At 38.7% G+C, this 21,801-nt stretch overlaps 6 protein-coding genes across 6 annotated transcripts; 4 read left to right on the plus strand and 2 right to left on the minus strand.

Annotated features, from left to right (window-relative positions):
• Positions 1-856: 856 nt before the first annotated feature.
• J7337_013173 (uncharacterized protein) lies at positions 857-2,359 on the plus strand (the record flags this gene model as incomplete). The annotated part of the gene is made up of 1 exon (XM_044830669.1): positions 857-2,359. The coding sequence occupies one exon, from the start codon at positions 857-859 to the stop codon at positions 2,357-2,359; it is 1,503 nt and encodes a 500-aa protein (XP_044673944.1).
• A 1,580-nt stretch (positions 2,360-3,939) lies between these two features.
• On the plus strand, positions 3,940-4,659 carry J7337_013174 (uncharacterized protein; the record flags this gene model as incomplete). The annotated part of the gene is made up of 1 exon (XM_044830670.1): positions 3,940-4,659. One exon carries the CDS (start codon positions 3,940-3,942, stop codon positions 4,657-4,659), a length of 720 nt encoding a protein of 239 aa, XP_044673945.1.
• Positions 4,660-8,948: 4,289 nt separating this feature from the next.
• Positions 8,949-9,359, plus strand: J7337_013175 (uncharacterized protein; the record flags this gene model as incomplete). The annotated part of the gene is made up of 2 exons (XM_044830671.1): positions 8,949-9,140; positions 9,357-9,359. 2 exons carry the CDS (start codon positions 8,949-8,951, stop codon positions 9,357-9,359), a joined length of 195 nt encoding a protein of 64 aa, XP_044673946.1.
• A 353-nt stretch (positions 9,360-9,712) lies between these two features.
• On the minus strand, positions 9,713-11,047 carry J7337_013176 (uncharacterized protein; the record flags this gene model as incomplete). The annotated part of the gene is made up of 2 exons (XM_044830672.1): positions 9,713-10,400; positions 10,452-11,047. 2 exons carry the CDS (start codon positions 11,045-11,047, stop codon positions 9,713-9,715), a joined length of 1,284 nt encoding a protein of 427 aa, XP_044673947.1.
• Positions 11,048-18,965: 7,918 nt separating this feature from the next.
• On the plus strand, positions 18,966-20,225 carry J7337_013177 (uncharacterized protein; the record flags this gene model as incomplete). The annotated part of the gene is made up of 5 exons (XM_044830673.1): positions 18,966-19,092; positions 19,138-19,157; positions 19,208-19,244; positions 19,291-19,747; positions 19,796-20,225. 5 exons carry the CDS (start codon positions 18,966-18,968, stop codon positions 20,223-20,225), a joined length of 1,071 nt encoding a protein of 356 aa, XP_044673948.1.
• A 74-nt stretch (positions 20,226-20,299) lies between these two features.
• Positions 20,300-21,287, minus strand: J7337_013178 (uncharacterized protein; the record flags this gene model as incomplete). The annotated part of the gene is made up of 3 exons (XM_044830674.1): positions 20,300-20,391; positions 20,484-21,087; positions 21,135-21,287. The coding sequence occupies 3 exons, from the start codon at positions 21,285-21,287 to the stop codon at positions 20,300-20,302; spliced, it is 849 nt and encodes a 282-aa protein (XP_044673949.1).
• Between the last annotated feature and the right edge of the window lie 514 nt (positions 21,288-21,801).

Here is a 21,801-nt window from a genome sequence, read left to right on the forward strand (position 1 = left end):
TGAAATGGCACCACCCGGAAGTAAATCCCTGTCACCGCGAAGTACTTCCGGTCGGATGTTACGGGGATCTACAGCCGGTCCAAAGAACGTTTCAGGGCTTGGTCCATGTTCGACCGTTTATGCAGACAGGACCCGCTGGGATCCACGGCAAATGCTTGTAATGTTTCATTGAAGGGGCTCGTTTAGTCTGTGCTACCTGCGTTTAGAGGCTATCACGGGTTTAGTTTCTCAGATGGGTAAAGGAGTCGAAGGGATCCTGGAACTAACGGCTCCGGCATGTCGGGTTTGGTCCGAGGATTCGTTGCTGGGTCTCATTGCCTCGTTCAAGGGTCCACTGAGCGATATTCCACTTTGGATGCTGCTTTGTGCGGTACATCTATTATTGAAACATAATTGCTAGACGCCGCGTGCTGGGCCATGAACACGCAATCGGTCAATACAACGTTTCAATCGGTCCCTAAGATAGAGGAACAAAGTCCTATTGGCTATGCAAGCATGTGGCTTTGTTAAGTTGTTCTGACTCTGACCCGAAAGGCCAGTCAGTCGATGTACGTAAACCTCTATCGCAATGCTGCAGTCCCAAGCGAGCTGCCCAAGAAAGCTTCATCTCCGTCTAAGTTGCTCAACCAACACCGCCGATCCGCATTCTCGGAACCAACAATGCTACTACCTTGGTAGAACGCCCTGAAACACACATGGATAACACGAATCTTCAAGACCGAAACAGTCCATCTCTCAGCGTGGCGACCTTCGCCTGGTCAAACCCTTTCGTCTGTCCAAGTATTAGAAGCCAGGCCCCCTTCCACGCAAACAAGCGAAAAACACAAATCATACCCACATTTTCGCACCCTTCACCATGGCTCCCGCCAAAACAGAGATTCTGGTCGTAGACCAACCCGCTCTCCACTCCAAAACCGTCGCTACAGAAGAGGTCACACCACTTCCTGATCTCGCTCCCCCGTTACTTCCCACTGAGAAGATTGGTCCTATGGGATGGATCCGAAGTCTTCTACACTTTGAGCTTGGTGAGAACTACAATGCTGAGGAGACAACTTCTATCCTCAAGAGGGCTTATTCGGCGTTCAAGGAGCGTACGCCTATTGCGGGGTGTGAGGCTGTTCCTACTGCTGAGTATCTCGAGACTGGGTTGATGCAGCTTCGTCATTATGGTGATGAGATTGAACATGACTTTCTTGTCAAGGATCTTCGAGATGGAGATTTTCCTAGCTTTGAGGAGCTGAAGCGTCGGGGCTACCCTACTTCAGTTCTGGATCCTGATGTTGTTTGTCAACGTGGTCTGGGTGGAGAATGGCCTCGTGCTGGAGATCGACTGAACACTACCATGGTACAGCTGAACTTTATCAAGGGCGGTTTGCTCCTTAACGTCCTTTTCCTTCACGCCTACATCGATGGAACAACAGCGTACAAGTTCACGGAGATTTTCGCTGAAGAGGTCCGCAAAGCTCAGGGCCTACCTATTTCCAACCCAGCCGAAATCCCCTGTGACGATAGGGCAAAGTTGATGAAGCCATCTGATACCATCGTCGGTAAGCCCGAGGATCATCCCGAATACATTGAAGTACCCTTCACGCCCGAGGGTCCCCCACCGAAGTTGGCTTCACCCATCCACCACGGCCACATCTTTTACTTCTCCCCTGAGAAGATCCAGGAACTCAAAGAGGCTGCTGCGCCTTGCAACGCTAAGCTTTTCAAGTCTGATGACATTTCTTCTTACATCTCGACTACCGATGCGTTGACAGCTTTGGTCTGGCGATGCACCATGATAGCCCAGCATGGAAAGAAGGAGGGTGAGGATAAACCTACTGGACTATCTATGGTTGGTCTGGCGCTTGACGCTCGTCGTCGAGCTGGAAAGCCTGTTCACAAACACACTCTCGGCAATATTCTTGGGTTTGCGCCCGCTGTCATGGACATCGAGAAGATTCTAGAACATGACGATGTCAGCCTAGCAGACATTGCTCTTGTTGTCAGAAGCGCAGTCAACAAATCCAAAGACACGTACCTCGCCACCATCAGCTCCCTCGTGGATGGTCTCGGTAATGTATCACGATTGATACCTGCCATCTTTCTCGACATGCCAGGCAATCATGCCTTGTTCTCGTCATGGAGAGAGTTTCCATTCTATGATATCCAGTGGGGTCCTGCCCTGGGTGACCAAATCAAGGCTATTCGACCGCCTTCAGTGGGAGTGACTCACTCAATGCATATCATTCTGCCTGATCGACCTGAGGCAGGTCCTGGCGTGGAGGTGTTCGTCGGTACGGAGAACAGTGCGATGGAAAGTCTATTGGGAAACCCTCTGTGGCGACAATACGCCCAAGGACCAGAGAAGGCGTAAAGCGATATGGATGGACAGGATTGTGTATGGGAGACTTAAAGTCTGTCTTGGCTTAGATACGATACACGAATAAAAATGGAAGGCGGGGGAATATAAAAAAACCACACTTTAGTGCGTTTTCGTCAGATTATCATTGAATATGTAATCTTGAGCACGGTAGAGGCGTTTCTGCCTACCACGTGCGTGAGGCGCGTGACGTGAGCCATCAGCTGTAGGGACTAGTTCTGCCTACCACACGTACCTCAGAAGCCAGTCATGCTGTGGCAATGTCTCTGGGCGTCATGTGACCAACTATGAGCCATGCTGCTGCCAAACCATGGAAGCCACCAAGACAAGGACAAGGCAATATCATCTAAATTCAAAAGTTAGTTGATCCTTCCCCTTGCCTCGCGAGCCTCATAGGTCTAAACCTGCTCATACCAAAGCTTACATAAGGGAATCCGCTCCTAGAGGGGATTAGATTTTGGACCCCATGGGAAACTTACTCTATTCAGCGCAAATTCTAAATATTCGTGCGGTTGTGAAAGCTAGTCTTGTATATCAAAGTGAACATGAGTCCAATAATGTCACGGGAAATAGAGTTTTACTTGCCACTTGGAGCCCTTTTTCTGTACCATATTATGGCTCAAGGTATCAACCCGAGGCTGATATCGCGTAAGTTACTTCGATACTGGTTCTCACATTACACGACTGGCCAAAGTACATGGTTCTAGGTGGTTTCATCAACGAGAAATCCTCAGACTGTTGAGTGGTGACGTTCACAGCTCGGCGACTGCCCCCAGTAACCGCGTGGAGACTGCGCACACCCATATCTCCAAGACCCTTGTCCAGAATTTATCTTGCTATCAAACTCTATCTCCTTCTCATTCCTGGCTTTTCATTCTCGCCGAACTCCTTGCTACTCCTCTACGCTAGACCTGTCAAGCACCTAGTAAACTTGAAAACGGGAATTTTGACTTTTGACATGTCCACTTCTCGTTCGTGTTGGGAAGACAAAGTTCATGCATGACCATTACTAACCTTGACTCAAATCTATTACAATGATAACCTCAGCTTATCATGAAGATAGTTTGAGAAAGACTCAATGGGTGACTCCTTTCTCATCCACAAGCTTCTAGAATCAATAGGGCATAGGGCTTAGTGCTTTTCCCTTCTCTCAAAGTCTAACGGATATTGGGTATAAGATTCCGTCTTGTCCTCTCCATCCTGGATTCTGAACTTCCCTTCCTCATGCTCTTCTGTTGCCTGCTGTCAAGTCTCTGCTTCCTGCTTTTCGCTTTCGCCTATCTGACAACGCTATCTTATCTCGTGGTTCAGCTTTCTTTTAAAAGTCAACGACTCACATATATACTGTCTTTTTCAGCAAGTCGTCAGACTCTGGCCTACATATCAGCGTAGCCCACACACTTCTCTTCATTTCTCCATCATCAAGCTTTGGCTACATTTCCGCAAGACTTCGACGCAGCAACAGCAAACAGACTTTGACTCTTGTCATTTCTTTATAACTCCAGAATCTCCTTATCTCTGACTTTCATTTCACCTTCACATTCATATTTTTCCAAGCGACATCTCTATTCAAAATGTCTGCTCTTACATCCGAAACGCTGAGTCAATTGGACCAGCTTAATAACCAAGGAGGATTGCCATCCCCTCCATCTTCAACAAATAACTGGGAGACAGAGTCAGACTGCTCCTACTATTCACTCTCCGACCTTACCTTTGACAAGTGGTACCGACAAATCCCGGCCAGCCAGGTCAGGAAACAGGCAAAGCAAATTCCAGCTAGCCCTGTGCCAGGCCAGTCCATATACCCGCGACGATTTTATAACAAAGAGGAGCTTGCTCTTCAGTCGTCGGGTCCCTGGAAAGAGTTCCCCTTCTGTCTGAACAAGGGCTACGTGTCTGGGTCACCTGGCCCAGTACGTATGATCACCAACTCTGCTGCGCCCTGGGAGTTTGATGTGGTGTACCATCCGGCAAGGACAGAGAACTCGGCTTGTATGGCTAAGTACCGGCCAAAGGGGTATAAAAAGGGTGCTGTACCAAAGCCCCTCCCCTCGAGCGAGTCGAGCAGTCAGTCGAACTCAATTCCGAATGCTGGCGTCTCTACACTGCAGTACAACCCGTATATCGCTGCTCATATTGCGGGGCATCAGCAGGGAATCACGGCTGTCTACTATGCGCAGAGTCTTCCGGCTGCCTACTATGCGCATAGTCTGCCGGGGGCTTATGCTGTACCTGTACCAGTACCAGTGGTTCCTTGTGCCTATGCTCCTAACTATGGCCAGTATTTATACTGAGTCTAGACAAACTACTACCAGCGCTACATCTTGTGCAAGGGCTTTTCGATAATAAGGTCAGAGTTTAAGTCTGCAAATTTAAAATCTTACTTCTCTCTTTTACTGCGCATCTTCTCGGTATGCCATGAAACCAGCAGCGCCTTCTGGATCATCTTCTCCGTCTGCATGGTCGCATTTAACTGAGGTTGCAACCGCGTTTCGAGGCGATATCAAACGCAACTACATTCATACATATTTTCTGTGGATATATGACCACACTGCACATCGATCTTCACAGAAGTTGACAGCACATATCCTGCTTGACACCTTCATGCAGTTGAAGTTTCGTTTAACGACTTTACGACGTACGACAGCGTTGGTGCTTTGGAGTTTTTAATTGTTTATTGGTATCCTCTAAGGTCGTTTTAGCAAGTTGTTAATCAAGACTCCCATCAATGGGATTGCTGTGATCTAGGTGAGCCCCGAGTCAACTGGCGAGTCCAAGCCTGGGGGAACGGGCAGTGGCTTGAAAACTCCAGTGACTTACCCCAACTTATATGTTGGAAAAGGTTTTGATTCCACTAGAGAAGTTAGCTATGATCGGGGAACACGAATTGAGAGCGTATAACAAGTCTAGAACGAGGAGACAGACCACAACGATTAGTGCGATACCTAGACTGGTATTCGATGCAACGCGAGAGCATTTTCGTATGAGAGTTGCCATTGGATGCCACGCACTTGTACCAACGGTGAGACCTGCAGCCTTTGCAATACTATTCAATGAAAGGGAACCTCAAGTCCAAGATGACAAACCCATCGGCGGGTCGCCAAAGCTACGACAGGGACTCTGTCCCGGGCCCTATTCTCGAGGTGGGCTTGGCACCCACCAATGCAAAAGTGTACCTCAAACCCGACGCAGCTAATGATACTTAGCGCTATGGCTTTCATCCGTGATGGTCTATATTCACCAAAACTACGAACCAAATCTCAATGTGCTTTTTGCGGCTTGTCTTTCTATGCCGACTGATACGAATACTCTCCTTCATTTGGGCAACGACTACGCGGGAGCAACCTCAGCCAAACGACAGTTCGATATGCCTGTACGGAGTAGTTGTTTCCATTCACTGGAAGCTATTCCTCCGGTTCTACGATCTAATCCGTACAACATTCCCGATATTGCCAATACCAACCAAGGAGCTGTGCACCTACGAAATGACGTCTTTTCAGTCGCTTGGAACCAACTGTACAAAGTCTCAGAGACGGTAGTTTCTCGAGCTTAGTTCCTGGACTTCTGCAAAACAGTGTTACCCTCTTATCGACATCAGATGTTCACTCCCTGCATCTTGCGTCTCCTGTCTTTGCGACCCTGGAGTCACCCGAAAGGTTCTGGCCATGAATTCGATCACTTACCTGAGGTTTATGGCCGGCCTCCTCAATCATGGAGAGCTTTCTATCATTCGCTCAGTATCTGAACACGCGGGATCCCAAGTATGGCTAACTGCAAGCGGGTTTGGGGTCTTGCAAAACGTCCACAAGCTACGTTATCTCAACTAGATGGCGTTTCATGACAAGGTGCCCCTTTCGGCACGTGGTTCGAGACTATTCCTGATGGTTCGGATCAGAACATCAATACAGCTGAAGTATCATGGCATACGGCTTCACGCGCCGTCGCCATCATGGGAAAGAGTTTTTTATACGGTTCTCGAGTACTGAGGGCCCGTGCTCTCCGTTTCTCAGACCCTATAAAACTCCGAGAAATGTCGGTATCTTTCGTTGATATAGCGGCTGTAAGGATTTATCTCTGATTTCGATACGGTTGATGAAGACGACAGGTCTCATGTTTTGGGTTACAAGCATGAGAAGGACATGCCACATATCTCACTTTCTCCTGACGAGCCCATCCTAGGATGAGAACTCGCCATAGACTTGTGCGGCATCAAGAGAATAGCCGCTGTTCGTAGTGATGGAATCCTCACTCACTGAGCAGGCGAGTCAAGTACAATACCAAGATGGCGATTGAGAGGATCCCAAGGAGTTTCTGCAGTGAAAACTGAGTTTGATGTCGGTTTGTACCATACCACGTGCCGAGACAACTGACACATCCTGATATTTACTAGGCTCTAAAGCTGGTTTCACTTAGTCGCGACAAATTACCCGACCACGAGGCAAATGCAATCCTTCAGTAACTACCGTTATCTTCGGCGAATCAGATGGTCAATATCTATACTCACTGTCGGGAATTATCATATGGGTCTTGGACACTTGCTATGTGACGGAGATCGAGTTCCGCTTTACAGAAAGTTCACACGACTGCCAACTTGGTTATGTTGGTCCGTTCGACGAGAATTACCACGGTCGTAGGAACTTCAATCCCGACTCTCATTACAGCACAGTATCCCTCTCCATCGGCGGCGCTTCTGGTGAGCGATTGTCTAACATTGACGTACAGACTAGTGAATCATATGTAGTTGGGCTGAAGGTATCAGTAGAACCTTTCCTTGCGTGTAAAACACTAGTAATGTTGTTAGCTTCGACCCAACCATGAGAGGCTCATCCAAACACTTAGCTACCCTTACGGGCCAGACGAGGGTTGGTCTTCTGTTGAGGGAAGGAATGTCAAATCATTGGAATGTTTGCTACTCTTGTGCGTATCGTTTTTATATGAGAATCTTTTAATTGTTTCCTACACTAACGGGAATTGCGGAGTCGGCCTTTCTGGGATCTTGGTCTCATATCGGTATGAGATAACAGCTGCCAAGGGCTTAGATAGGTGTTAAACAGTATGGCGTTGTATGAGGCCAGCGCATCGAGGCATCAGGTTACAAAAGCCATCAAGCTTCAAATTACTGCGTTCGCATCGATGTTGTGCCCACGGATCTGTCGAATGATGGCTTGGTTGCAGTTGAGATTTGTGGCTGAGAGCTTGTTCCGGCAGAGAGAACGTAGTCACTCAGCCACACTGTTGTGAAAGGAGGTTGGGGTTATCAATGCCTAAACTTCATATAACTGGTCTACGTTGTTACTGTTAGCCTCTAAGCCATCGCGGAGGATATGCACTAGATTTTGTCGCAAAACTGAATGCGGTTTGGAAGTTCAAGCTTTTGTATGCAGGGGCATAATCCCTTTGAGATAGGCTTTTCTTATGGATGCTGATCCTTGACATTATGAAAGGAAGAAATTTTTGGGACTCGTATCGAATCTAGGAAAAGGAGGCACGTCGACTGTATATTTGAATAAGTCTTGTTTTTGAATCGCTTCTCTCCTTCTGGTCAATCTTCCTGCTCGGGCTGCGTAGCCGCAGGCCCGCAGCCGTCTCCCCAACTGCTCCCTTCTCAATGAACCCCATCTTCTGGAGCTCCACCGCAAGATCTTCCGGTTCTGCTCTGGGTGCATCGATGATCTGATCGTTTTTCGTAGTCTCCATACACCATGACCAACCACCATTGGGTAGATAGCCATAGATCTGTTAGGCCCAGGTAAAAGTCACCCGTGTCTGAAATGAGGCGGCGCGGAACGACTCTCTTGTGGTCTGTATTGATTGGTTCCATAGTGGTTTTGTGATGGGCTGAAGTGTGATTGTTTGCGTTGGTAACACTCGATCTTGTTCGTTGAAGTGGTAATGGTGAAGGCGGAGTAAACATGGGGAGGTAGGTTGTATTATACGTGCAAAATGAGCCTGAGTACCTCTGCCCACGCAATCACTGTGCGGTCATTTGCCCCTGATTTGGTGACTGTAATTAGACTCTGATGTGTGATTGAACTGACGGAGCTTCTGAGGCAGTGCCCTACGTAGATTCCGCATGTTCTAGCAAAGCTTTGAGTCAGAGATCTCGAGTTCTATAGGCCTCTGAAACATTGACGGAAGTCCCGTCCTCAAGTGGTGATTGAGAGCAAAACAAGAAACCAGGCCACGAGTTCAAACAACAGTTACATATATCTCGAAGACTCTGCTTCAGTCGCCCGGAAATTTCTTCTGAGGCTTCGCGACAGTAGTGGCTCAGAGTAAAGCGGTGCCGATAACACATCCACTCGTTGGTCGGATCACTGATCCAGCAGAGAATCTTGTCACAGTTGCTTCAACGCCACCGATGAGACACGTCAACTGACTCTTGTGTCTGAATGATCCCTCCATTTATTCACCCTATAAGTATTGCATTTTTCTCCCAAAAACTCTCGACAAGAAGACAACAAGACAATCACACGATCCCCAAGACAAGATACCATTCTCATACTCAAACACACGCACACACAGAAACACACTCAATTATCTCAACATCGCCAAACCAAAAGATAAGATGCCTCTCGTCAAAATGGAGACATTTACAGGCGTGGAAGGAGTCGATTATTTCAAAGTCACAATTGGTGGTAGAAAGATCAAGGATGAGTTTGCACTCAAGTCAGGATTGGACACCATTTTCAACGAAGCTGGAAAATCCGGCGAGTACGCTTGCTGCCATGTGGATCTTCGCCACTGGGATATCTATTCCTGGGAGCAGAAGGATGTACTAAAGGAGCTTTACGGATTGAAAGATGCGGGCATGGACTCTGGGGTGTAGTAGAGTTGAGTGAACCTGAGGGCTTATCAATCATCGGATACTTCACTCAAAGACAATTGATCAACACCACGGTGTGATTCACCTTTCTTCCGTGCCCTCAGTGAACCTTTCCAAGTGTTCTGGTAAGGCCTACCTGTAAAGAATGATACTACTCGGTGCCAGTAAATGGTTCAGTATTATCTTAGCCAAGGCATTGTAGTACATTATGTATCATAAACCGTAGCATCTGGCTCGTAGAATTGAGATTAATATGCACTTAGAGATACTGTTATCCCATTCAAATGTTTTATCTGGGATCAACTAGGTTCTCTCTGCCGGAATAACCTCTCAGCCACAAGTCTCCACTGCAAATAACACTTAGTCGCTATTTGTTCAGGTAAAGGAATGTGGTTGCCGGGTGTGCGACCATGAGGGCTCCTTCGGTGAAGATGGTGGGGTTGAACAGGATGAGTAGCACATTTCGGTGGCTTATGAGGGTAGAGAGCTTGATGAGATTGTAGTTCTAGCAGCTATGTAATTCATGCCACGACTTCTCGTCTCTGGATCATAATGTTCATGTTCTCAAAGTAACTCACACCGCCCTTAACAACATACGTTCCTCTATTCTTCCCATCAACCCATTCAACCTTGAAGCTCCTCAAAAACTGTAGCGGTCCCTTGTAAAGCTCCATGCGCGCGACATCCTGGCCTAGACACACTCTAGCACCATAACCAAAGCCCATACTGTACTTGTTGTAAACCTTGGCCTTGTCCTCATCTAACCAACGCTCAGGCTTGAAGATCTCGGCGTCATCACCGTAGATGTTCGGGTCACGATGCACGAGCCATGGGTTGCAAGTCACTTCTGTACCTCCGGGGACGAATTGACCGCAGATCTCGAGACCGCCTGGTGGAGCGATGCGGGGGAAGATGTTTGGTGCAGAGGGATTGAGACGCATGCTTTCTTTGACGCAGGCGATGTAGTAGGGGCAGTTCTCGACGACTTCGTCGTACTGAGGCATCTCGGAGAGTTTACCAGCGAGAGTAGCGTCATCAAGCTCAGTCATGAGCTTCTTGTACACAGATGGGTTGGTGAGAATGTGGATCATCATGGCCTGGAACGCGGTTCCGGTTGTGTCAGCGCCGGCGAGAAGGACAAGAAGAATCTCAGCCTTGATGTAGTTGATGTCCAGGGGATTGCCGTCCTCATCCTTGGACTCAATGAACCTGTAGATCTATGTCAGCATTTAGCGCGAGATATGAAACAAGCCAGCTTACGTTTGGAGTAAGTCAACACGTCCGTCTGTCGCACCATTCTCAATATCCTTGAAACGCTGATCAATCAATCGATCGCGGAATCGCATCAAAGTTCCAATACCAGAATCCTGCTCAGGACTGGCAACCATGTATTTGCCCAGAAAAGTACTCTTGACCCAGTTGGTGAAAGGATGCAGCCTCGCCATGATACCAAAGGGCGTAAGACCATCGTGAAAGCCCTGGATAAGACCTTCAACATCCTTACCCTCCTTGACAAACCCGAATGGGGCACCAAAGCCAACTTCTGAAATGATGTCATAGGCCATGAACACAGCCCAAGGCGCAAAGTCGAAGGGTTTGTTGGTAGACGCGAATTCGCGTTGGAGCCGAGCCATCCAATTCTCAATGTTGGAATCAATCAAGGGCTCCATCTTTTTGATGTTGGTTAAGCTGTAGAGAGGCGCGGCAATCTTTCTGTACTTGGCGTGCATGACGGAATCTTGCATGTTGAAGAGAGATTCATCTTTACCAAAGCTTCCGGTGATGTAGTGCTTTGACTTGTTTGCATGACGGTTGTAAATCTTGGGTAGCTGCGTCGCGTCGCTGACGAGCAACATTGTAGGCGTAATCCTGATGATCGGTCCTGAAAAGTGTGAATACCTTCATCATTCACTGGTCAGGGCAATCATACCATGCTTCTTGTGAAGGTCTTGAAACGTCGCACACTCGTCAGCCTTGACATTATGATACGTGATCCAAAGCCTCGTAACACTCCCCCAGAAATTCCCAGGAAACTTGCGCAGTGGATGAAAAAAGCGATACCGAATAATCTGCCACAAAGCGCAAAAAGCAATATACCCAGCCCCCAACAGGGCGACGTTCACAAAGCTAAGCACGGCCATTGTGTCTGCAGGAAACAAGATGAACCAATTGTTGGGAACGCGAAAATAAGCAATGAAAGGGGACGTAACCCGATAATGTACGAGGGATCGACACGGCTCGGGTTCCCCATGCTGTTACATAGCCTGTATAACCGAGTTGCGCAACTCGACGATCATTAACCAAGGATGTTCAATGGCCCGTGATTGCTTTTGCATGTTATGCAACATGCAGCATAGTGGATTTTTTAATGTAACGGCTCACATCTCGGATGATCAACCCGCTGGAGATCCAAGAATTGTTTATGCGCGCTTGACGACTTACCTGAGAATGCTGAGCAATCCTTGTTAGCCATTGGCCAGTATAAGAGTTCCCGAGCCGTGGTAAAATTTCTGATCCTGGTCTTACCCACATTCGCCAAGATCTGCTACCAAAATCGCCATACGCGGCTGAGATATTAAATCCTCTCCACTTCAGCGGTCACTCAAGATACTCGCATGTGAACATTGGGGGCAATGTAACGGTGATACCACAACAGTGTTCCCGAGATTCTGGGTGATGGAGAAGTTTAACGATCCTTCTACTTCTTTTCCACTGGCGAGACATTCCATGCAGACTCTTGGATGATCTGATGTTTGTCTCATTGTGGAGAACATGTTGGTTCAAGTGCCTTGTTTGCTTGGATCCACAGTTGAGGAAAGATGACAGATTCTCATGAGGAAACAGGTTATAAACGAAGTGGACTCTACCAAATGATCCACGGCATGAAATACGAAAGTAGGAAGGCAGTATGACAAGGCGATAATTAGCGTAAGACACGCTGAAGAGAACCGGTAGACTAACACTTAGCTCCCACCGGGCCGTTGTCTCTAACCTCAGTAGCAGAAAAGTCTAAGAGAGGAAACAACACCAAGTGGGCGGGGAAAACGCTCTGGAAATGAGAACCCGAGGTCCACAGTCGTCAGTGGATGTGGTAAAGTTGGACTGACCCCCCTGACTTAGGCTAGATGGTCCCCCTGCTAGCGCGAGAAAAGCAGGTTAGAAAATCTAATATCTAGACTATCTTTTAATTAATCTAATTAGCTATAATTTATAGAGTATAGTCTAGCTTTATATCTTTAATTTATAAGTTATACTTTCCTTTTTTTTTTATCTTTCTTTCTTTATAATATAGACCTTAGAATAAATTAGTAATATAATATATTTATAATTTATTATTAATATATTACTTTTATATTTTCTATTCCTTTCTATTTAATTATATTTATATAAATACTTACCTTTATATAGTTACTTATATACTTTAAGTATATTATAGGTATTAATAGTAAAAGTAAATAGTAGCCTTACTTTAAGTAATTTAAGATTATATATACTATTAATATATTATTAATATATTACTAATATATCTTAAAATATTAATATTTTCTTTATCCCTTTTAGTAAAGTATTCTATTATATAAAATATAATCCTATTTTAAAGCTAGGTATACTTTATACTAATATAAGTCTTATTATTAATATATTAATAATATCTTATATATTTATTAATAATATATAGCTTTAAAAGTATCTGCTATAAAACCTAGTTACTTATATTAAAAATAGTTATTTCTTATAAAATAGTTTATATAGTAGACTAAACCTTTAGGTTAGTAATGCCTATAGTAATATATTAACTAATCTTAAGTATAAGTATTTTACTAGTAAGTTTTTCTAAATATATTTCTTATATATTAGCTATATATTATAAATACTAACTATTTATTAAAGTATTATATTAAGTTTCTTACTTAAGTAAAGCTTCTAGATAATAATAAGTTATTTATATTTAAGGTGCCTTATAAAATAGTATAATAAACTATTAATAATATATTATTAATATATAATTAATATATTATATAAGAGAAAGTAATTAAAAATAATAAACTTTTTATTATATCTCTTTAAAAGTATAAGGTAGCTATAGCTTAATCTTAGGCTAAAAGTAATATTACTTAAATTATTATTTCTAGTAGCTTAATAGTAGTTTCTATTAAATCTGCCTTTAAAGTTATTAATAATAAGGTAAACTATATATTATTAATATATATTTAATATATTATTAATAGATCTTAAGGTAATATATTTTATAAGTTTAATACTAAAGACTATTATATAGCTCTTCCCTTTTAGTTTAAGGATAATAATAAGCTTAAGTATATTAAATTAAAAAGGTATAAGCCTATAAGTTATATTTATTATATTAATAAATAATTACTAATATAATATAATAAAGTAAGCTTAAACTTAAGCTTAAGCTTAAGAAAAAGGCTATTATAAGTTATTATTAATATATTATTAAAGTATAGCTAATATATTTATATAGCCTAAACTTACTTTACTTAACCTTTTTATACTTATATTTACCTTACTTAAGCTCTTTATATTTATATCTGCCTTACTTATACCTTTTATACCTATACCTACCTTACCTATATCTTTTATACTTATACCTGCCTTCCCTCTTTTTAAGCTATCTATAACCCTTACTAGCCTTAATAATAAATTAGTAAAGGAATTAATAATAAAAGAAATAATAATTAAAGCTTTATTAATAAGTTATTTATAATATATTAGCTATATATTACTAATATATCTAGATCTTTCTTAACTTTAATTATAATAAGATTATAGCTAAATAGTTAAAGAAATTAGTAGCTAAAGCTAAATTAGTAAAAGAAGTACTTACTATTATTAAGCTTAAGGAGAAGTTTAGCCTTAAAAATATCCTACTTAAATTAGTAAGTAATTTATAATATATTTTAAATACTTATAAAATACTAACTTACTTTTTTAAATTAATAATATCTTTAATACGTTAGTTAATAAGCTACTTACTAATATATATACTATAAATATATTACTAATATATTACTAATATACTTAGCTTTTATTTAAAATTATAGAAAATAACTTAAATATAAATAATTTAAATAAAAACTTTAATCTTTTTAAATATAAGTTAAGTAAAAAAGGTATTTATAAAAAAAGTAATATAAGTTACTTAATAATTAATAGCTAAATAGTTACTAATATATTATAAGCTAATCTTTATATTATAAAAATAAAGTATAAAAAGTCTAAGGGTATAAAGGCTAATAAGGATACTTACTTTAGCTATAGTAAGTATAAGTATAGTAATAAATCCTTAATATTATATTAATAATATATTACTAATATATCCTAGATAAATATATACTAGACTAACTTAATTAAAGCTATAATATTTAAAAATAATATATTAATTTTACTTTATTATACCTTAAGAAAGAGGAGATTAAAAAGGCCTAAGATATAAAGATTACTATTATTAAGTAATTATTAATATATAAGTAATATATTATAAAGTAATATATTATAAATAATTTAATAATTTAGTAATAAAGTAAAAATTTTTTAAAAGTAATACTAATCTAGATAATAGTTTAATAATCTAATATTAATATATTAATAATATATTAATAATTATCTTTAATTAAATTTACTTTTTAAATATCTTTATTTTTAGTATTACTATAAGTAATATAGCCTTATATTTATAATCTTATTACTATATCTAGTTTTAATAAGTATTTAGATTATTTTTAATAGTAAATAATTAGTATTATATTAATAATATATTATATATATCTTCTTTACCCTTATACCTAGGCTTAGAGTCTTTTTAATTTTAATTTTATAATTATTATTTTTTCTTTTTATATTTAATACTTTATAGTAAAGGTATCTATTACTTTAAGGCTCTAATACTATAGTATACTAAAGTTATTAAGTAAATAATTAGTATTATATTATAAATATATTATATATATATTATATATTATAAAACTCTAGATAATATAATAGAAGTTATTCTTAATAAAAAGGATTATAAAGGTAATTACTATTTAATATACTAAGGTATTTAGTTCTTTTAAGTTAAAAAGTTACTCTTTAAGTTAAAGCTTTAATTTAATTTATAGCCTTTATTATATAAAAGTTAGTAATATATTATAAATATATTTATAATAACTTATAGTTTTTTTAATTATTTTACTATTATTTACTAGTAATAGTATTATTAAGGTAGCTAATTAAAGCCTTATAGTTAATATAGGTAAAATACTAATTAATTAACTTAAGATCTTTAATAGTATTATTAAAATATATATATTAGATATATAATATATAGGTAATATATTAAGACTTTACCTTATAATAATCTTAATAAATAATAAGTATTACTTACTTCCTTAATATAATTTATTATAAAGCTTTTTAATAATATTACTATTTCTATTAAGCTTTTACTATTATAATTAGGTTATTAATAAGTATAAGTAATTTAACTTTACTATAATAATTAAATTCTACTTATAAGTAACCTACTCTTTAATATAAGGATAACTTAAAGAATATATAAGCTATATAGAATATATTATTAATATATTAATATTATATAAGTTAAAAGAGTATTATAAATCTTTTAATAGATTACTTTACTTTTAGCTAATAGAAGTAATATTATTAAGTAATATAGATTAATATTACTTAAAAGTCCTTATTATTTTAATTTTTAATTTATATATATATAATTAGTTATTTATTATAAATGTATTTTTAATATAATTTAAATACTTACTTATACCTCTTTTAAAGTAAACTAAATAAAGATATATATAGTACCTAATATAAAATTACTAATTACTTAAAAAAGTTAGATTAATACTAATAAAGTAGTTACTAAAACTTATAAAATACATTTAGTATATTTTTATAATATACTTATAATATATATTAATAATATTTCCTTAGTTTTAATTAACTATTATACTATAAATACTAGCTTTATAATTATTTATATACTATTACTAAACCTTAATATTATACTTTAATTAAAAGAATTTAAATATATATTTATATATATTTTTATATATAATTATAGACTAGTAATTTATAATAGCTTATATAAGGGGAATAGCTTATTAATATATTAGTAATATATTAGTAAGGTACTATAGAAAACTTATATATATTTACTTACTTACTTTACTAGCCTTAGATTACTTCCTTATCTTTTAAACTAGTAATATACTTATAGTTTATATTTACCTAAAATAATATAACCTTATCTCTATAAAATACCTCTACTTATTACTTATAAAAATATACTATAAAATAATTAAGGCTATTATTAAAATAAATCTTAATATACTATAATTTATTAATAATATAGCTATAATATATTAGCTATAACTTATTAATCTACTATTTATATAATAGTTTATATAGTATTTATACTTAAAACTAAGTTAAGATTACCTTATAAGAAAGTATATAATTATATAATAATAAAATAGCTCTTATAGCTTACTATAATTTATAAGGCTTTTATAAATAGATATTAAAGACCTTTTACTATAATAATTAAGCAGGTCTCTAATACTAGTAAATTATAGCTATTAATCTATTAAAAGTATATTAGTAATAGATTATTAATTAATTATTAATATATATATAATATACTTAGTTTTAATCTAAGACTTTATAATATAGCCTTAAGGTCTACTTTAAGTTAAGTAAGAATCCTTAAAAGGGGCAGTAGTAAATACCTATATTTACTATATAAAGTAAGAATAATATAAGGCTTATTAGTATTAATAAGTATCTATATTTTAAATTCTACTTTATATTATATATACCTTATTAGGCTAAAACTAGATAAAATATATTTAAAATCTAATAATAATATATTAGTAATATATTATAAATATAACTACTATTTATTATTAAGGTACTTACTATACTTCTTTTATTTTTAAGTAACTATATTAATAGTAATATAATAAAAAGTTAAGTCTAGTATATCTAATTAAAGGGAATTTAGGTAATTCTTAAATATTAACCTATACTTTTAAAAGTTATTAGGGATAATTATATATTAATACCTATTTTAATACTTATAGTTATAGTATTAAATACTTTACTAATAAAATCTACTAACTAACTAAAGCAATCTATTAGCTATATATTAATAATATATTAATAATCTACTTAATAAAGACTTACTTTAATCTCTAACTTATAAAATTAAAGTTAGTATATTCCTATTTAACTACTAACTATATTTTTATATATAAGAAAGGTATTATAATTATTAATAATAGCAGAAATCTATCTAAATATATTAGTAATATATTATATTTTAATAAATAATATATACCTAATTACTTTTTTTCTAGGATTTACCTTAATATTAGCCTTATTAATAAATATATATATCTCTTAATAATAATATATAATTTTAAAGTACTTAAATTCTTATAGCTACCTATTAGTATATATATAGGCCTTAATATTTATATATTAATACTTCTAGTATAAGTATTTTATATCTTATAAAAAAGCTAAGTATATAGTAAGTTAAAAAGAACTACTTTTTATATAAATAGTATTATAAAGAATCTAATATATATTAGTAATATATAAGTAATATATAGTTAATAACCTATTAACTTACTTAAATAGTCTTTTTATCTCTTTACTTTTTAAGCTTACTTACTTAATAATATAAGTAATACTATTTACTATATTTATAGGCTATACTAGTATAGTCTTTATAAATATAAGACTCTTTACTTTAATTATATTTTCCTTATTACTATATTTACTTAAGTTAAAAGGGTTTAATAATATAAGTATATATATATTAAGTTATTTATATATATTAGATATATTTTAAATATATTAGTAATATATTTAAGGGATATTAGCTATTAAAAATATATATAAGATATTTCCTTTTTAAAGATATTAAGGTTTTTAAGTTAAAGTAACTACTATAAGGCTTATATTTTATTATATATAATTATATTATTTTTAATAAGATTTAATATATTTTACCTTAATAAAGTAATTTTAAAGCTTAGAAAGATATTAAAAGATAGTATATTTATTATATATTTATATTATATATAATCTACTAATAAGGTATAAATTAATATAATAAGAAAGGTAAAAAAAAGGAAAATAAAAGGTCCTAAGGGAGAGGGCTTTAAGCTAGATTATACTTTATAAATTATAGCTAATTAAATTAATTAAAGGATAATCTAGATATTAGATTTTCTGACCTGCTTTTCTTGCGCTAGTAGGGGGACTATCTGGCCTAAGTTAGGGGGGTTAGTCTGACTTTACTATAACCACCAGTCGTCATGATCCTTGCACAGACAACCGGACCATTTATCCGAGTACCCTAGCATCCAATCATTCTTACCTGAGTGTCAATCATCACACGCATCTCCACTCACAATGGGGGCATTGTTGGTTCCAAGACGAATAATGATATCTGATATATGAATTTCCCCTGAAAAACTCCTCGTCTTTCACCAGGGCTAGCGATGGAGTCAGTAAGATCTTCAGTCGCTTGGCGAGGCGAGGCATTCACGTCTGTGCTTCCGTTACAGAATGGTAAACGATTGGCATGGCACCTACGATTTAATCAATCAGCTGTAATGAAAGGCCATCTGCTTGTCTCAGTTGAGATTCGATGGATTCTTCCATTTAACCCGCCCAAGATTCTGCATCAGCTGAGGTTTTTCGGACTCGTGCAATTCTTTTTCGTTTGTCTTTGCAGCCATGACTGAATCCCAGGGCTCGACGGTTAATTCTGTGGCTATTTGTTTTGCCGTCATTAGTTTCTGTGCTGTTGTTTTGAGATTGTGGGCGAGGACGTTTATCGTTAGGTCGCTTGGGGTTGATGACTGTGAGTACGCCGGTCCACTTATTGGTGTTTTGCTAACTGTTGCAGACTTGATTTGCGTTGGAGCCGTAAGTTTGATGTTTTCACGGCTGTATATGCAGGTACTGACAGACACAAGATCTTATCGTGGTCCTTCATCGGCTGCACAATAGCCTGTAAGTTCACTGTCATTTACCTACTGACCGTCGCTAACCTTTGCAGCCGTTCAACATGGCCTCGGTAGTCACTACGAAGACGTGATCAAACGCGGCACCGACAACTTCATCGCCTACCTCCAGATCGTCTGGCTATCTTCCATCTTCTACAATGCCTGCCTCGGCTTCATCAAGATCTCAGTGCTTGCACTCTATACACGACTCGGCGATAAGATGCTGCGCAAGGCGGCCTTCGTGATGATGGGCGTTGTTGGATGCCAGGCCGGTGCGAATGTTTTGGCTTGCATCTTCCAATGTTCGCCTGTCCCAGCCGCCTACGATATCACGATCTTGCCGGAGGATAAGAAGTGCGTTGACATCAATGCTTTCTACTTGGCCAATGCCGCTGTCAATATCTTCACGGATATCTTAACGTACACGTTGCCAATCCCACTGGTGGCGAGGCTTCGTGTTCCCCGACGACAAAAGATCAGTCTGGCCATCATTCTCGGTCTCGGACTCTTGTAAGCATCCATTGTCGCTGCCAATCGTCCACCTACTAACGTCAACAGCGCCTGCGTTTCCTCCATCATCCGAATAACCTACATCCCGAAAATGCTCAGCTCCTCCGATTCAACCTGGGTCATCTCCGACGCCATGTACTGGTCCGTAATCGAGACCAACATCGGCATCCTTGCAGCCTCGATCCCCTCCTACAAAGCCATTGCCAAGAAATACGCGCCCCGTCTGCTCGGCAGCTCTGGCATGTCCAGCAGTCGTAAGCTATCTGGCTTCAAACAGATGCCTCTTGAGCTCCAGGGTGGTAGTAATTCCGGTACTGGTGCGCCCAAGAGTACGTTTGAGACGAATATCAAGAATGGGTTGGATGATAATAGTAGTGAGGAGGTGTTGGTTATGCCCAACGGGAGGATTGGGGTCAAGACGGATATCACGTTTCGATACGAGAACAATTTGGAGAACGGATTGCAAAGTCAGAGATAGAATACCGCCGCGTCTCGCATACTTTAGATAGATAACCAGTAATAAATAAGTAGATTAGACCCCTACAATCGCTCTCAGTAGCCCATCAGATCCTTGTAGAAGGGCAGTTGGCGTTCCCCGGATGGCTTTACTGTGGACTGCGTAGTCTCGTCTTTTTCCATCTGAGCTGAGCACAACTCGAGTATGTGACTATGGAAATCTGTCAAGACATAACCATTAGTATGAGAAAGGAACAATTGAGCACTAGAGTGCACTTACAGATAACACCATTCTCTTTTAGTGGATTCAGCAGACCTTCGGAGTAGATACCAACATTAAGATTTGCCTGAGTCTTTTCGCAAAGCTCAATATCCTCAACGGCAACGTTTCGCGTGAAGTCATACCACTTCTCAAACTCATCACTCCCAGCAGGAGCCTTGTGATAGTAATCAAACTCCATGCGGGCCTGACAAGGTATCTCAGATGGATTAATGCGCCAGCACGTCAAACCCCCAGCATACAAGCTCAAAGAGCAATTGGGGAAAAGGAAAAAGAATAGGCCATCGTCAGCATCAGTGGCAGTAGCCATATGCTGCGAGTAATTGTGCTTATTTATGACTTTGTAACCCGCGGGCTTGAATGTCTTTGCAAACTCCGGGTGCGCGTATGCGCAATGGAGACATTCTTGGTAGGCATCAACAGTGGCCTTCCAATTATTCTGAGAAGTGTAGGTGAGGGGCCGTCTTAGCGGAAGGTCAGTGAAGTCAGCATGCGCAGTTGCATCCTCGAAACCGGGGAAGAACTCTTCAAAGGAGCAGGTCTCGTCAGACAGTGTCAAAAAAAGAAGACCGTTTGGAGTGAGGTGCGATCGCATAATGGTACCCTACATGATAAGCTGGCTTCTGTAGATTATATTTGCCTTGTGCTTACATCGCGTTTCTTGGTGATTGTAATGCTCTTCCAATCTTCAGTTTCGCGACGGACGATGAAGTCGATTTGAGCCAGCTCGTGCTCATAGTTGACGTTGGTGTCGGGAAACTTGGTTACGGCACCTAGAAGAACCCAGGACTGAAATACAATCATTAGCTTTGTGATCAGAGATTTTTGTCCCTCCTGAACTTGCCTTGAGAAAAATCGCCCGCCTCTCAAGATTGTAAATGCCAGTGCTGGTGTACCAGGAAGCGGGCAGAGTAACATCCCAGTCAGTCATTATGGATTATAAATAGCGATAATTTAAATGATGCCTTGGGACTTCCAAGAGGATGTTCTTATTTTTAAATGATAACAGACTCATTAGAGTTTCTATTGTAGGAAATTAGGAATGCTTGTCTTTGAGCTTTATCTAAGTCGACGGTCGCTGCCGGAAACCTACCCTACGCTATTCCAGATCAGGAAATTTTATACGCAACATGCATTATCTTCATAACTCCAACCCAGTGATATCATAGATTGTACTGTTGAGTTTCTTCAAAAGGCAATTTATTCTTTGACTTGATATGCTGCTCCTGAGCCCGCGGTACATACGTGTAAATAGCTCGATTGAGTTCTCTTCATTGCCTGATAGAGGAAACACACACGAGACTGGTAGTCATAAGGA

This window comes from Fusarium musae, chromosome 11 (genome assembly GCF_019915245.1).
Source record: "Fusarium musae strain F31 chromosome 11, whole genome shotgun sequence".
NCBI lineage: Eukaryota > Fungi > Ascomycota > Sordariomycetes > Hypocreales > Nectriaceae > Fusarium > Fusarium musae.